The following is an 18196-nucleotide window of genomic DNA, read 5'->3' on the forward strand; positions in this document are numbered from 1 at the left end:
GCTGCTTATCTTTTTTTAGTTTAGTTTTTCATCTTTCTTGTTGGTTGCATTGTTCATGCTCTTGGTGAGAGTGTTGTAACTTGTAAGCTTATTTCCTTGTTAGTGAAAGTTGATTCATCTTCGTTGAGTTCCATTCTTTCTCTTTACTGTTGGTTGTAAGTCTTGGGCTAGTGTGGAGTCTGCACTAACTGAGAAGCAATACTCTGGAGTTTGGAATATTGTCTTTCTCTACAAAAACATCTCAGGGTGTGTAGTTGCGGATGTGTGACTGTATGCAACACATCTGTGGTTTCCCTCTAAGGAACATTTTTTCTGTTTCCTAAAGACATTGTAGCATAGCTAGGTGTAGCTGTAATTTTGGATTCCTAATAGTCGAGCTGTATGAAGTTATATTGAAAGTTTATATTCTCTTGGTAAAATTGAATTTTTCATTGAACTTGTAGATGGTTTATAATGTCTTAGTAAAACTTGACTATGTTTTCCATGGAAATTTTATATCTTTGTTCAGCCTCACTATAAACCCTTTGTCTATACTTATATGCAGAATGGATACGTTCGGAAAAAAAAAAACTTAGTATCGGTGTTATGTCTCCCTATGCTGGCCAAGTAGTTGTAATTCGGGACAAATTTGGAAATAGGTATGATAAACTTGATGGTTTCATAGTGAAGGTGAAGATAGTTGACGATTACCAGGGAGGGGAAGAGGACAATGTGCTTTGGATACTGGTCTCGAGTTCTTTCCATAAACATGTGAATGTGCTTGCAGAGGCTTTCGAAAAGATTGATATTACTTTAGTGATTGCGAGCTTTGGGGCTGATTGTTCAAGCTTGTTATGTTCGGATGCAATATTTATCGACATGAAGGCTGAACACCGCAGAAAAGGGACACTGAGAAAACTGTTTCGGAAACTATCTGCTGTACAGGCTGCTGCACAAGGTTAGTTTGGAGCTATTGAAGCAGAGGCAGTGAATCTGAGGGAAATGGCAGCTGTGGGAAAGGGCCTTAAGATATTAATTTAATCCACTGTTATTTAAGATGTTGATAAATGTTTGTTTTGAGGATGGAGTTGCTTGCTCTTTAGTATGGAGGGTCAGTTGGATTGTAGAAGCTATAACATTTTCTACTTCATTTTGTACCAAGAAAAGTATTTAGTGAAGATTTCTTCTGCAATCAAGTAAAAATAAATAAAAATTAGCTAGGTTGAAATTGCTATATGAGCGATAAACATTAAATAATTTCAACTACGGGAATGTGGATTCGAACTTGAATGTACAAAGCAATTACATTGCTCTAGTCAGTTTAGTTAAACTCAATTTAGCTAAACTCATATTTGCAATTGTTGAAGGTTCAGAAACCCAACAAATGTTAATTTTATAACAAAAAATGCTACTAGGAAGAAAATTATCAAGGTCTCATTTCCAAAGATAAAATTGCATATTTGGGGTTTAATTATATTGTCTTATTCTTCTATCTAGGAGGCAATATATACACAAATTATATAGTTGATTAGGGATGCAAGAAAATTCCTCACAATAAGAAAATCCTAACTAATAATGGAATTATAATTAAAATAGTTGAGTCAGGTCCAAGGTCTAAAATATCGATATTATCGGTGATATAATATCCTTTTTTTGAGATGACGATATTTTCATACTTATCCACTTAATTATCGTCAATATATCAATATTATCGTGATAATATTAGAAACGATATTTTCAGCATTTTAATGCATATATTTGGGCAATATATCGCGATATTATCAATAATATCGTGAGATGAAATCCAAAAATACTTGAAAAATGCTTTCGAACCCCTCCCATTTTATTCCTTCAACACCTTGACCACCATATCACTTATGTTTTAGTGAAAATATGCTAAAATATTTATATATATGGTTTTGGGGATTTATCATTACTCTTCACAATACACTTACTCTACACATAGAGATGATGAAGATAGTGAAAATTTTGAACCTCATAGGAACTCTATGTGGTACTAAGTCACTCATGTATTTTACCATGCAATGTATGAAGTGTAAAATATTGTACTAAATACTAATTCATTATATATAAATGATTATGGTGTGTTTAAACTTCTTTCATTAATTACTACATATTTTCTACACTCATAATGTTTGCCAGCTTGCTATATAATCAACTTAAATCAGTTATATCCATCAAGCAATGCATTTCCTTCCAATTTTTTGTGATAAACTAATAGATAATTGACTAAATAAACATCCTGCAAAGTTTCAATAAAAATTTCCAAGTTTTTCTTACAATTTTCGTGGTTTTTATTCAATTTTTATCGATATCGATAATATCCTGATATTTCCATCGAAATTTCTGTGTTTTTGGACTACCGATATTTCTGATATCATCGATATTTTAGACCTTGGTCAAGCCAATATCCAATGTATCGGAAAGTTCAAGTTAAAGTTCAAGTTAAGTCTGAGAGGTTGTTCATGTTGTTAAGTGTTAAGTTTTGCCCGAGAGGCATTTAGATTGGAGTGGTTAAGAACATTTACTATTAAACACTTGAGATTCTAGGTTCGATTCTCTTCTCCTACCATCGCTATATATGTATGTATAAAGAAAAGTTTACTATATCAAAAGTAGCCCTGTAATTATGATTAACTTATAAGTGAACACAAACAATCAATTGGTACATAGGAAGTAGTTTGACTCCTTATAAGCCTATGCAATGTCATTCTTTTATCAATATGAGATTCATTCTCAACACGCTCATTCATTTTCAAATTTTTGTAATAAGATAATTTAGAGGTTGTTGGCAGGTGAACTTCACACGTAGAATAACCTTGTTTTGATACATATTAACTTGGAGAGAGAAGTTGACAAGAAAGAAGAGAGAGAGAGAGAGAGAGAACAAAAACTGATTGTATAGATTGATAGAATTCGTTAGACTTGGTGGATAGTTGAATATATAATCCCAACTGTCATACAATAACGGCATTTCACCGCTAACAAACCCAAGAACATTCCAATAAAAAAAGGGAAAATGTGATCATTTATCGTACATCGTGTGGTCAATTTTCATTAGATACTATTTATATTTAATTTTAAATTTTAAATTTTAAAATAATTTCGGACCACACGATGTATGATGAACGATCACAATTACGGGATCCCTAAAAAAAGGATCCGGCGAGGTTCCTTTTCCTAAAAAAACAACAAAATCGTTAGACACATGGCGCAATCCTGACAGCCATCTATGTCCAGCGTGGCATCCAGTTCCACTCAAACAAACGGGACACGTGTAAATCAGTCTGATTCGGAATTTAGACAATAGAGGGGGTCCCACCTGAATTCATTTCCCGCCTAACGCGAGTCCCAAACAAACCCTCCCCTGTTTTGGGTTCTCTGATCAAGCCCTCCTCTCTCTGTCTCTCTCTCATCCATTCCTCTTCTCCGATCACTCTATATTAACTGAATTACCCAAAACCCAAGATTAATTTGTTAGTTATAATCTGCCATTGTTCTCATCGTTTTGGTACGAACTTTCTTCTACTCTGTTCTTCTTCTTCGTTCTTCTTCGTTCTTCGTTCTTCGTTCTTCGTTCTTCGCTCATCGTTCTTTGTTCTTCTTCTTCTTTGAAGAAACTTAGTTAGTACAATAATTAACATGGGTACCATATCAAATACATCCTCGGATTCCCTTGTGCTCATCATCTCCCTCTTGCCCTTTAAAGAGGCCGCAAGAACCTGTCTTCTGTCCAAGCGTTGGCATAATCTTTGGCGTAGGGCCGAACTCAACGTCGAGTTCAACGAGCGTCTCCATGTTGTTGCAGCAGAACCAGCACAGAGAGAGATCCAGAAACAAGATTTCATCAATTCTGTGCGGCGCTATATTGCACGTGCAAACAATGAACAAATCAATGTGAGCAAGTTTCATCTGGTATTAACATTGTCTCAAGATTCCCGAGTGATTGCAGATGAAGGCATCGATTTTTCAGTCCAGCGTAGCGTCAAACACCTGGCGATAGATTTTTCCGACGCCGCATGGAATGAAGACAGGTTCGAGATTGATGAGTGGGCAGCCGAAGAGAACGAGGCTGCGCGGACATATGTTTTGCCTGAGAGTTTCTATTTGATGAATCTAGTTCTTGAATCCTTGACTCTGATTTCTTGCAACTTCAATATCCCACGACTCGCGAATTTCCATCTGCTAAAGAAAATTTCTTTGGCTTGGATTGAGTTCCCGGACACTAATCTGCACAAGCTGTTGGTCAACTGTGTGGTTCTTGAAAGTCTGAGTCTTAAGAATTGTTGGGACTTGGACAGACTTGACGTTTGCGGAAACGACTTGAAGCTACAAAGTCTCGTGGTTGATCGGTGCTGGTATCGTGTTTTGGACGAGTTTCGTATTGAGGCACCAAATTTGACGTATTTCAAGTACGCTGGTTTCTGTGCCCCCCTGTTTGAGGTAAAGAACACTGGAAGAGTGAAAGTGTTAGATATCGACTTTGGGCTTGAAGAGGATTGTAGGCCAGAATTAGGTGATTCTCTCAACGATTTCCTTCACAAACTTTGCTCCATCAGCACATTGACAGTTTGCACTTACACGCTTCAGGTACTTATTGACTTCCCGTATTTTTTCACTTTTCACGTTGTCCTTTTGGATATACGAGCAATATTTGGGAAGGGAGGAATCAAACATATGACTTCGAATGTTTCACATTAGGGTTTTACATGTCAATGTCATGTCATCAAACGAAAACCAAGTTCTTTAAATTTCGAAGCAACCCTATTAGCGGTATATGATTAATCATTGATGTATCTTATCTTTTTCTTCAGTTGTTTATCTACTTGTTCCTCTTTTGATGCTGTTTTTTTGCAGGTTATTTCCATGGGAAAGGACCCAGTTGGTGTGCAAAATCCTTTGGGCGTGACAAGCTTGACACTGAAAACTGAAATGCACGGCTTTGAGATTTTGGGCATCAAGTTTTTCTTGTGTAGCTGTCCTCTTTTGGAGATTCTTGATATTGTCATACGCCCAGGAAGAATTTTTTATGATGTGAGTGCTCGATCGTAATTGGTGTCTTTAAATTAGCTTTGATGACAATAATCATGTATTATCTTCTTCCTGTTTTTGTGGTATTTTTTCAGAAATATAGACCTCCTCAATATGCACTGCGGAATCCTGCGATGGTGTGGGCGGTCGTTGACCAATGCATAACCCAAACGCTAAGGAGGGTTCGGGTAATGGGTTTCAAGGGGACACCAAATGAGATGAATGTGCTCAAATATCTGATCCAAAATGGCCTTGTCATGCAAAATCTCCGTCTCATTATCTCGAGGGAAGTTGACGATGATGGAAGCCCAGATACATACGACCTCAGAGCTCAAGATTTGCTTACTGTAAGAAGAGCCTCACCAGATCTGCAAATAGCAATTATGTAAAACACAATTAAGAAGTTAAAACTGTTTCATGTGCAGCTGGAAATGGAACATAAAAGTTCTCAAATTCAAAGATTGTAACAAAAACTGATACATGCATAAACACAGTTGTATAAATGAGAAATATGAACGTACAATTTCATTTGGACGAGCTGGTTTATGATTTTGCATACATTAACAGTCTTATCGCTGGTGAAGTTACTGTCTTGGCGCCAGTGAGTTGCAAGAAATTGGCCCATATCCTCCATTAAACTACAGATGAAATAAAAGGGTTTTGATCTGTTCATAGATGTAGTTAACAATCTATGCCCTTAGATTTCAAAATGAAGCCACAAATTAAAAAAAACAACAGTTTAAAGATCGATACTCGAAACTGTTTACTTGCAAGAAATCTCTTGATTTCAATTCGGTTTTAACCAACTAGCGAAGCAAAAGAAATGCTAATTTGGTTGTTGAATATTTCAATGTATTCTTCTCACATAAGAAGCAAGATATATATTACAACTTTTACTTACAAGGCAAGAATAAGTAACAAAGCCCATCCTAATTACAAGAAATCATATAGGGAACAAATCTCGCTAATTACATCAAGAGGTCAACTCATGAAAACACCCCCTCTTAAGTTGGTGCATAAATGTCATTGATGCCCAACTTGTCGAGTGAGTTGTAGAACGCTTGATTGCAACTGTCTTTGTTAAAATATCTGCCGGTTGATATTCTAATTTCACAAACGGAAATTGAATGATATTTGCATTGGACTTCTCCTTAATAAAATGTCTTTCCACTTCAATATGTTTGGTTCGATGATGCTAAATTGGATTATCAGAAATATCATGGCAGTCTTGTTATCACAAAACAACTTTGTTGCAGACGTCGACGAACACCCAAGTTCTGTTAGCAACTTCCGAAGCCCCAATAGCTCACATAATCCTTTTGTCATACCTCTGCACTCTGCTTCTGCACTTGACAAAGTCACGACCTTACTCTGCCAAGTACCAAACTGCCTCCCACAAACGTAAAGTATCCAGAAGTAGATAGCATATAAGTAATGTTTTGGTGCCAATCCCCATTAGTGTAATCATCCACTTTCAGGTTTCCATTCTTAGAAAAAATGATACCTCTACCTGGTGCCGATTTCAAGTAATGATGTGTTCTATCAATTGCACTCATGTGGTCTTCATTCAGAGAGTGCATAAACTAGCTGATAACACTCACTACATAGGAAACGTTTGGTTCGATATGAGACAAGTAGATTAACCATCCAACCAACTTCTGTAATGGTCTTTTGCGTTGGAGTCTAATTAGGGTACACTACAAGGTGATAATTTTGAATGATAGGGGTATTGACAGGTTTACAATCAAGCATCCATGTCTCTGCTAACAAGTCCAGAACATATTTTCTTTGAGATAGAAATATGCCTTGTTTTAATTGAGTCAATTCTATAACCAAAAAACTTGAGCCCACCAAGATCTTTCATTTCAAACTTGATTTCCAACTAGTCTTTCAACCTTGAGGTTTCTTCCTTGTCATCACCTATGATAGTCATATCATCTACATAAATTATGAGTACTTTTAGCTTACTTATTCAATGTTTTATGAAGAGCGTATGATTTGAGTTACCCTGCCTGAAGGCATATTTTATAATGACCATACGAAATCGGTTAAACCACACAGGAGGTGATTACTTTAGTCCATACAGAGCTTTGTTCAGTTTACACACTACTCATGACTATGTAAGTGGTGTATATTCCTGTGGAATGTCCATATATACTTCCTCATTAAGATTCCTATGTAGAAAGGCATTCTTCACATCACATTGTTGTAATGGCCAATCTAGGTTTCGTGCCAATGAAAGCAACACTCTTACTATATTGATTTTTGCTATTGGAGGAAATGTTCTGTGTAGTTAATACCATAGGTTTGAGTATAACCTTTGGCAACCAATCGCACCTTGTACCTCTCAATGGATCCATCTGCTTTGTGCTTGATTGTATACACCCACCTACAATCTACTCTTTTCCTCTCAGCAATGGAACTAGATCCCATGTTCGTTCTCGTGAAGCCCAATCATCTCTTTTTCAATGGCCTTGGTCCCTTTAGTGTCAGATAGGGCTTCTTTCAACAAACTCCGAATACTATAAGCTGATAGTTGTTGTATGAATGCTTTGCCGGGTTTCGAAAGTTTATGTGATGACACATGATTTGCAATAAGATATTTGGACCCTTTTCCTTCATCTGACGACAATCAGCGAGGTGGTTTTCCTTGGTTATTCATGTAAGGTAACTGATAATTTGAATTGTTTGATACATAAATAGGGATAATGGGGATTACCTCAAGAATACTCTCAGGAGCATGGTCGTCGACCATAGGTACATTTGGAGAAGAGAAGGGGTAGCCAATGATAATGGCATGCTGTCTGCGATTGTGTCCAGCAATTGTGCTGTTGCCGCTTGTGTCGAGTGCACTGTTAGTGGTGTTGGTGCTGGTTATGCCATGGGCACTGCTAACAGTAGGTGTTGCTGGTGGTGTATCCACTAACGCTATCGTTTTATTAATAAATTTTTTTTTATCACATGTATTATGAATTTTTAACCGTTTAGCCTTATATTAACAATCAATAAATTTTCAAAAGTTGCCTACTAAATTTAGCGAAAATCACATGGAAAGCTTAAATTCTAATGTGCAAAACCATGTTTGGGATTCTCTACCCAAAGTTATGGAGAAATCAAATTCTGAGGTTCCCACAGTTTTTTATAAAACCGCTATGTTTTTGGCATTCTCGAAGCATCTACTCACTCTACAAGTAGCTTAACATGACGAGGTGGTTATTGAAAATTTAAATTCAAGAGGAAAAATCTCTACTAATTAATAAAATCTTCTTTGTCAATCAAAAGAGGGTAAAAAGACAAATTAGTCTTCTATCACAAAAAAAAAATGATGGCCAATAATGTTTCACATGTTCAAATTTTATTGTTTTTTATTGAAGCCTCACCTATAGGTAATGTTAAAATACATTCAATATTAAAAATAAAGAAAAAAAAGAAAACCAAAAACCTCCCACTCCCACTCCCCCACATTCTCTCTCTCTCGATCTTCTTCTCATTTTCTACAAAAAAATGTGCTTATACACACAAAGTGTATAGGCAAATGCTAGTCTTAATTAAAAAAACATGGTAATGTTCGCTCCATAAGCCATAAATGAAGATGAAGAATCATGATGATGAACCTAGATGATTTTCATTATTCAATCGCATCCATGATTTACTAGAGGTATATACGGATCTTTTACCACTTCATATCATCGTTAAATTTTTATAGTTTGTGTATAACAATTCCGTAGTTAACCTTCATTTTTCATATATATTTTTTCACTAAAAATGCATCAAACATTTGCACTAAGGGGTGGAGAAATAAGAGAAGCTTATAAAATCTCAATTACATTGGATAATTTTGAAATTTTTTTCTTATCCCCTCACTATATGCAGTACTGCGCATCCTCTTAAAATCCCTCACGGTTTCAAGGGTTTACCTCTAGAATCGAACAAAAAGATTTGATACATCAATATTATGTTTTATGAAGCGTAGGAATATTTTTGTATGCTTACATTTTTCATTTTCAAGATTAATTTTTGAAAAACCTGCTAGTACTACCAAATCATCTTGCACTTGTCTCTATATCAGAAATACAAAACAAGTCCTTAGATTTCTAGGCTTTTACCCTGTGTGGATTCTTGTCTTCCCTTGCGTTTCTCTTGCAAGGTTCTTCTTATCCCTTTAGAACTTCAAAGTATTTCACACCAGTTTTGGGGTTAGATTTGAGATGATCTGTTGCTTTAATGAGTACTTTTGATTTTGTTTTATAGCATATTCTAGCACACCTACGTGTGCCAAACCGAACCTGGTGAATGATGAGGCAAGATGAGATAGAATGACCCACCAAACCCTAATACCAGACAGAACGAGGTATTGAAGAAGGGAGACAGAAGGAGTGTAGAAACTAAGAATCTAGAGAGAGATTTCAGTTATAGAGAGAGAAAGAGAGAGAGAGAGTAAAATAAAATTGTGATTTTCATTAACATCAACAGATCATTACACAAGATTGTGATTTCATTAACATCAACATATCATTACACAAGGTATTTATACATAAATATCTTATCCCAACCACATGTGCCAGCTACGCATAATGTACAACTAATCACTAACAATGATAAGCTTAATAGCTAAGTAAACATGTAATTTTGTACATTGTTGTTGTGAGAGGTTGTACTCTTAACACACCTCCTCAAGCTGAAGGTAGGAGACCGAACTGAGAGCTTGTGAGTAAGATCTGCAAATCGATCAGCAGCTAAAAACTTAGTAAAAATATCAGCAATTTAAAGAGCTGAAGCAACATGATACACACCAATATGACCAAGTAATACTTTCTCCCAGATGTAGTGATAATCAATTTCAACATGTTTTGTCCTAGCATGGAAAACAGGATTGAATGCAAGCGTAATTGCACTTTTGTTGTCACAGTATATGGCAGGAGTCTTTAACAAAGGAAAGGAGATATCTTGCAGAATTTTGTACACCTAGGTTATTTCAGCAACAGTTTGAGCAAGAGACCTATATTCTGGTTCGGTTGACGATTTAGCTATTGATGCTTGTTTCTTAGCACTCCAAGAGATGAGATTATGGCCTAGAAAAACACAATAACCACTAGTGGATCTTCTGTCCACAGGACAACTTGCTCAATCTACATCAGACCAAACAATGACGCATTGAGTGCCTTTAGTGAACCAAAGACCAGAATCAATAGTGCCCTTGAGATATCTCAAAATATGCTTTACTGCCTGAAGATGAATAGTTATTGGAGAATGCATATGTTGACAAACTTGATTGACAGCAAAGGCTAAATCAAGCATTGTCCATGTGAGATACTATAAAGCACCAACTGTGGGCCAATAAGAAGGAGGATTAGATAAGAGAGGGCCTAAGTGATCAAGTTTTAAGGCAGACACAGGTGTTGCACAAGGTTTAACTCAAGCATGTCTGTTTTCTTAAGTAAATCTAAAACATACTTAGGTTGGTGCATAAACAAACACTTGGATAACTTTGAACTTCAATGCCTAAGAAATAATGAATATCTCCCAAATCCTTAACAGGAAACATAGCTTGAAGTTTGGAGATGATGGATTAACACTCAGGAGTTGAACTTCCAGTGATGATTATATCATCAACATAGACTAAGATGAAGGTAATGGAAGTATCTCTTTTGATAAAGAGACTTGTATCAGAGTAGGAGGAACTGAAACCCAAAGAGACAATAGCATTATAGAAGGCTTCATACAAAGCTCAAGGAGCTTGTTTAAGACCATAGAGTGATTTCTTAAGCTTGCAAACATGATGAGGTTTGGAAGGATCCACAAAACGAAGAGGCTGGATCATGTACACATCTTTCTTCAAATGACCATGCGGAAAAGTATTACTTACATCCAATTGATGTACAAACCAATTATAGGTGACTGCAATAGATAGTAGAATCCTGATAGTAGTAGGTTTTGCAATAGGACTAAAGGTTTATGAGAAATCCAAACGTTCATGTTAATGAAAACCTTTGGCAACAAGTCTTCCCTTGTACCTTTCAATGGTACCATCTGGCTTGTGTTTAACTTTGGAAACCCATTTGCAACCTACAAGGTTGTACTTAGAGTTGTGTGGAGATAAATCCCAAGTTCCAGTTGATTGCAAGGCTTGCAATTCAGATTGCATAGCTTCCATCCAGTAAGCATGCTTGGATGCTTGGAGAAACGTAGATGGAATAGAGGGTAACTTTGTGAAAGGATCAATCGTGGATGGAAAATGGTGTTTGGTTGCAGTAAACACCTTAGGTTTATGAATGCCTGCCTTTGTTTTTGTAACAATTGGATGAGTATTGACAAGAGCTAGAGGCTATGAAGAAAATGGTTGAGAAGCAGTTGAGGTAGATAAGATAGGATGAGAAGACTCTATTTTAGAAGAAGTTGTTGATGAGGAACTTGATGCCTCTAGGGGAGTTGCAGATGTAGGGGGCTTTGCAGGGTACACCACAGGCAGTGGAAGAGACATAGAAACAATGGTGTGAGGATGTGAACATGTATTATGAACTGAGACCTGAGAAGTGAGATGTTGATAAGGAAACATAGATTCATCAAATACCACATGTCTCGAAATGTAGAGCCTATTAGTGACATGATCGAAGCATCTATAACCACTGTGATTCAAGCTATAACCCAGAAATACACACTGTTTACTCTTGGCATCCAACTTGTCACTTGCATATGGTTTTAGCCATAGATAGCAAGCACATCCAAAAGTCTTTAAGGTATGATACATAGGAGAGGCATGAAATAGAAGTTCCCAATGAGAGGCATGAAATAGAAGTTCCCAAGGACTGATCACAGAAGACTGAGAAGGTAATCGATTAATAAGATATATAGCAGTTTGGAAAGCTTCAACCCAAAACTTTGCAGGTAAACCACTATGAGATAACAGGGTTCGGCCCATTTCGACAACATGGGGATGCTTCCTTTCTGCACACCCATTTTGCTCAGGAGTGTGAGGACAACTCAACTGATGGGTGATACCTTGATCATTAAGAAAGCTTTGTAATGATTTATTCAAAAATTCACCCCCTGAAGCAGATCTTATACATTGAACTTTGAGCTCAAGTAAAGTTTGAACCTTTAAGATAAAAGTTGTGAGAGTGGAGAATACATCAGACTTGAAGTATAGAGGATAAAGCCAACTATAGTTAGTAAAGTCATCCATTATTATTATGTAAAACTTGTATCCTGTACATGAGGATGTGGGAGAGGGACCCCATACATCAATATGAAGTAATTGAAATGGCCTAATGAACGTACAAGGTAAAAATGTAAATGGTAGTCTAGAAGCTTGGCCTAATTGACAAGTTGTGCACACATACAATTTATTAACAGAACCAATTACAGGTAGATGATTTTTATTCACCACAAAACTTAAAATGCCACTAAAAGGATGTCCAAGGTGTTAATGCCAAATCTGGAAATTAGCCTTAGTAATCATCAGAGCAGTTAGTGAGATTGCAATACTAGAGACACCATTTGAAGCATTCCAGTAGAAGAGGTACAAGCCTCCTTCACTGGGGCCCTGGAAAAGCATTTTCCCAGTTCTTAGGTCATTGGCATAGAATCCAAAATGATCAAATGTCAAAGAACACCAATTGTCATATACAAACTCGTAAACAGAGAGCAAATTATGAGATGCGTGAAGAACTAAGAACACATCATTCAATCTAAAGGTAGCATTATTTGTGCGAATGAGAGTAGATCTAGTATGAGAAATGCACAGACTTTTTCCATCACCAACAAACAATTGATCATTACCAGAGTATGGAATTGCAAAATTGAGTGCAGAAGGGTCAGGTGTGACATGTTGAGATACACCACTGTTGGTAAGCCAATAACTAGGAGGGGCAAAGGCATTTATAGCAGACATTGCAATAAGAGCTTGTGTATTCGAGTTCGAGGAAAATTGAGAGAGAAGATTACATGTAGGAGCCCAGTGACCATATTAAAGACATAGCTAATGTTAAACAAAGCGCCCAGACGAGTAGGATCGACCAAATGTCTGACGAGAAGGGCCAGCACTAAGAATACCACTAGAGTTGTTGTGATTCCAGTTGTTAGGTTTGTTTCCCCCAAAATTACGATTCTGATTATATCGATGTCGATTTTGGTAACAACAACAAGAATTACCTCTGTTCGACTGAGCACCAGAGTTGTTAGATTGTGCCGCATAAGCATGAAATGGTGCAGCAGAGGATGAGGAAACTCTGGTTTTGCATTTTTGGAGCAAGATCTCTTTGCTTAGTAGAAGGGCCATGAAGTTCATAGCCGTCACAGACTTATTGCGAGTCTCAATAGAGTTAACAAATGACTCATAGTCATTAAGAAGACCAGATAAAATCTATGCAACGAGATCAGATTCAGAAATTGGTTCACCAGCAGCAGCAAGTTTATCAAAGATATCTTTGATTGAATTAAGATAGTCAGTATGAAAGAGTCACATTTCTAAATTGTTTGGATCTTTGATCAAAGGCTATGAACATGTGTGCATGAAACACTAAAGAACCGTCGCTCAAGAGACTGCCAAAGGGAGCGAGAGTCTTCCATTCCAATAGTCAAAGAAAGAAGATCTTCAGAGAGTGTTAAGTTGATCCAGATCATCAGAATTTGATCACACTTGCACCAGGTCTCATAGAGAGGATTGAGAACAAATTCAGGAGGGCAGAGATCTTCACCATTGACGAGGCCAAGAAGCTTGAAACACTTCAATACAAGAATGAAGAAACTGCGCCAAGTGATGTAGTTCTGAATATTACGCTTCATCAAAATCATTCTAGTAACATTTGCAATGGAAATCGATCCAATCGACATGATCAAAGGATTATAGATCTCGTTGAGAAAGAGATTCACTGGGGAATAAGGTGAAGAAGGAGAATTGGAGGAGTTCGCAGCAGTCGCCATAACCTAATTTGGTGAATTGAGGACAAAAAGAAAGAAATCCAAGATACAATGACCTGTTTGGGAGATAGGAAAATTCAAGAAACGCAAGAAAGTTTCAGGAAAGAGAGGGAAGTGGAGGATCGAAGTCGGTTAGACAATGGTGATGATACCATGTAGAAACTGAGAATCTAGAGAGAGATTTCAGTTATAGAGAGAGAGAGAGAGAGTAAAATAAGATTGTGATTTTCATTAACATCAACAGATCATTACACAAGGTATTTGTACATAAATATCCTATCCCAACCATATGTGCTAGCTAAGCATAATGTACAACTAATCACTAACCATGCTAAGCTTAATAGCTAAGTAAACATTTAATCTGGTACATTGCTGCTGTGAGAGGTTGTACTCTCAACAAGGAGGCCGATGTGACTCTCAGTATAAGCATCTACATAGATCAAGTGATTGCAACTCAATTTGATTCCAATAGCCATAATTTGGATTGACTCGAGATCAAATAAAATCAAATCTGGGTAAAACTAAAAAAATCTGATCAGATTTCACACTATTCAAATTTGAAAGGAAAATTAAAAGTTCATACATTTGGTATTGATCTTTGCATGTTTAGGGATTTAATAATTTATGTTATTAAATCTCTTAATTAATACTTAAATTTAACATTTTGTCCTTCAATAAAAGTATTTCACTTAAATAAAGTTTCAATCTAAGATTTTAGTTAATCACGAGCTGGACCAAAGTTTCCCTTTTGTTAATTTCCTATTTGATTAGGATTTTATTTTTTTACTTCCAATTAGAATTAGGAGTCTCATTATAACCTAAGTTCTAGGCACTATACATAGGACCTCAGGTTTAGTTGTTTTTGTGTGGAGATCAACGTTGGGAGTCTTGAGTATGCGGCAAATTCATGGCTCATTCATTTGACAACTTGGTGAGACTCAATTTGTGAGTTAGAGAGCAATTTGGGAGAAACTACTCTGTTTTTTCAAGTTCTCTATTCGTTTGGTTTATGGTTTGTAATTTGTGAGATTTGACACTTAAGAGAGGTATTTTCTTATTTTATCTTTTATCAGCGGAGCCCTTTTGTAACAATTGGTCCTGGTTTTGGCGAATCAAAAGGGTAAAATGGTAATTTCACACTCAAGAGAGGTATTTTTTTTATTTTATCTTTTATGGGATTTGTTGGTAAGATGTGGGGCTCACCCTTGATTTTTGTCCCTAGGCCTCTCTCCTCGTAAGGTCTCTTCCTCTTTCTCTCTTTCATTTCTATGATGTCCCCTCTCTAACTCCTCGAGCACACCCACACACACCAACACTCTCTCTCTCTTTCTCGGACCTCCCTCATCTCCCTTGTTATTTTTCTCCCTCTACAAGCGTAGACAAGGATAGTAGCACCACAAAACCAGTGCAAAACCTTGGAGAGATCCCAGCAAGTTCTCTATCTTCCCGACATGGGGTAAGCTTCGGGATACCTTTGATCCTCACTTTTCATCTTTGTAGCTTAGTTCGTAACTTAGGTTTGCCTTATGAACCACAGAATCACACAAGAACGAAGAATGCTTTGAAACCCAGATTCCGGCGAGAATGACGTGACTTTCATACCACTTTCCGGCCAACTCCGGCCACCACATGCCTTGAAATTGGTATGAATCTCTTCTTTGTTCTTTGGGCTTCATTTTGGTATTTTGTTTTACCTTTGTTGGGTGAGTTTTGAGGTTGAACGGAGCATGGAAGCTCCGGCTTTCTCCTCCTTTTGAAACTCGGCCAACTCGGCCTAAGAATAGGTCGAACTCAACCCATTACCCTTGGCCGACCCAACTTGTTGGGCCATGGAGGCCAGCCCAATTGCCCAATCCAGAACCTAAGTCGATCCCATCCCAGTTGCAAGCCTAAACCCCTTTGAACTTAAGCCCAAACCCATTTAAACCCAAAAAAAACCTGACATGGGCCCAGGCCCAGTTACCTAACGCAACCCAAATGTCTCAGCCCAAAACCCAAATAAGGAACTAGCCCATTAACTCAAACCTAGCCCAGAACCGGCCCAACCCAGCACTAAGCCCAACATGGATGGAATATTCTCTAGAATATTCCTAGAATATTCTTTGTGTTGACTTTTACGAAATTTGCCTGGGGCTCCTTTGGGGGTAATTCGACGTCTGTTTTCCCAAATTCAATCATTTTAATAGAGTTTTATTAATTGGACCCTTTATGTGATTAGGTGCAATTGTTTATGGCGTTTCCGTCTTCGTTAGGTTGCATGGCTCTTCGACGGCGAAGTATTTGTGAGTGGACCCCTTCTAAAATGAATATTTTACTATTAGAAATGAATACATGAAAAACATGATTTAATGGTTATGTTTTATGAAACGTTTATGAGTAAATTAGATTTACACTTTATGAGATATCATGTTTTACTGAGAATATTTTGGAATACCATACTTTATTGATTTTCACGTTCTTTCGTAGTATATATGATTGTTGACTATATACTACGAATAGGTTTTATGATATGACGTTTTAGCTATTGGACTATGATTAAGATAGATATATACTTATGTACTTACTTAATGGTTATTTGAACGATCCTGCTTAAGGGCGTATGTTCTGCCTATGGGTGTATTTCCTGCCTACAGGCGTATGTCTTGCCTAGGGCGTATGTTTTGCCTACGCGCGATTGATATTTATATGCCTTTGGGTGGGTGCTGTAGGAGACTACGGGCGGAAGATATTGATGTTGACTGCGGCAGGGCGTTGGTTGGTGCCTACGGGTGGGAGATATTTATATTGGCTTTGGCTAGGAGATGTAGTGCCTATAGGCGAATGATACTGCTTACAGGCGCGTGATGTAGAACCTTCGAATGAATGAAAAAGTGTTCTATATGCTTTCCGGCGAATGTAATATTATTTATATGTATATGCCCAATACACACACACACACACACACACACACACACACACACACACACTACTAAGCACATTATATATAATATATGTTTTACAAAGGTTTTATGGTATGCTAGGGTTTTCAGAAAACCTATTACATATTATACTATTGAGTTTTCATAAACTTTGGAGGTTAGTACGTTGTTGAATAACTATTTTAGTATTACTATATATCAACTTGGTCCACTCATGTTTTGTTTTGTGCCCCCTCAGGACTTAGAATTGAGGCGTACAATCCCTGCGTCAAGGTAATTCTGCATCAGCATCTTCGAATCATCTCGGTGTAGGACCCATCTCTTTGTTCATTCAATTTTATTTATTCATTTTTAGTGTTTAGGATTAGTTGTATACTCTGAACATGTTCCATAATTGCATAATCATTGTATTTAAATTTATAAGTATTGTTTATATTTATTATTTCTCATGCATCCTAATATGGCTTCGTCACCTTCGGGTGTCGGCCAGCACGTGCCTACCCTGATGTTCGGTGGATATCAAGGTCGGGCGTGTCACCTTTTGTTTGTACTTTATGTATTGTTTTGCGCTTTAAGTTTTGAGCCTTTTTTTTTTTTTTTTTTTGAACAAACGATATTATTTACGCTAAAGAGAATGGGTTGCATTTAGCCTCATAATGGGTTTAGCAATAATGTGGTTCAAATTCGCCTTTGGCGAGAATTGAACCTTAGACCTCTCACTTATAAGTGAAGAAGAATATTACTAGAACATAGTACTAAGTGGCAGCCAGTTTTATTTGACTTTGTCAATTTGGTGAAAGAAACTTCACCAAGTACTTATCTAAACTACCTATTAATATAATCAAAACTGCATATTAATAGAACTCTGTTTGTTAACCAAAACTTTAGAAAATTACTATTCTAATGCTTTCATCAAAACTAAAAGAAATATGGCCAATTTGGTAATTGCATGCAACACAAATTCCGTCCCTTTCTTGATGTCGATCCTCCAGCTTCCGGCATCCTGCCTTTTGTAAATTTTGATCGGGGCTGGATGACGAAGCAGCTGATGGTTAGTTAAGGTAATGGTTCCCATGCTGTGCAACCAGTTCCGGCCGAGAATGGCGTTGTAGTAGATCAAGGGTTGATGTTTTTTAAATGCTATGAAAAATGTCTACGGGATTGTCCCTCAAACGCAGCAACACATGACTAATTGATATGTATGGGCGAGCGGGGTTCTTGGAGGAAGCAGAGAGTTTCATCAAAGAAATGCCAACAGAAGCAGACGGCGCTGTTTGGGAGCGTTGCTTAATGCCTGCAAAATTCATGGGAATGAGATGTTTGAGAGC

General features: G+C 37.2%; 1 protein-coding gene across 1 annotated transcript; it reads left to right on the forward strand.

Annotated features, from left to right (window-relative positions):
* Positions 1–3642: 3642 nt before the first annotated feature.
* LOC103926740 (F-box protein At3g62230-like) lies at positions 3643–7957 on the forward strand. Its single transcript, XM_009335586.2, has 4 exons — positions 3643–4590; positions 4858–5034; positions 5127–5416; positions 7735–7957. Exons 1-4 carry the CDS (start codon positions 3643–3645, stop codon positions 7955–7957), a joined length of 1638 nt encoding a protein of 545 aa, XP_009333861.2.
* Positions 7958–18196: the final 10239 nt, after the last annotated feature.

The sequence above is a fragment of a genome, unplaced genomic scaffold, assembly GCF_019419815.1.
Source record: "Pyrus x bretschneideri cultivar Hongxiangsu unplaced genomic scaffold, Pyrus_bretschneideri_v1 Contig38, whole genome shotgun sequence".
NCBI classification, from domain to species: Eukaryota; Viridiplantae; Streptophyta; class Magnoliopsida; order Rosales; family Rosaceae; genus Pyrus; species Pyrus x bretschneideri.

Bases quoted from the DNA above. Each gene is read 5' to 3' on its own strand.
- LOC103926740 (XM_009335586.2), top strand. From the start codon at position 3,643: ATGGGTACCATATCAAATACATCCTCGGATTCCCTTGTGCTCATCATC. The intron at 4,591-4,857 runs GTACTTATTGAC...GTTTTTTTGCAG, and splicing joins TTTGCACTTACACGCTTCAG to GTTATTTCCATGGGAAAGGA. The intron at 5,035-5,126 runs GTGAGTGCTCGA...GTATTTTTTCAG, and splicing joins CAGGAAGAATTTTTTATGAT to AAATATAGACCTCCTCAATA.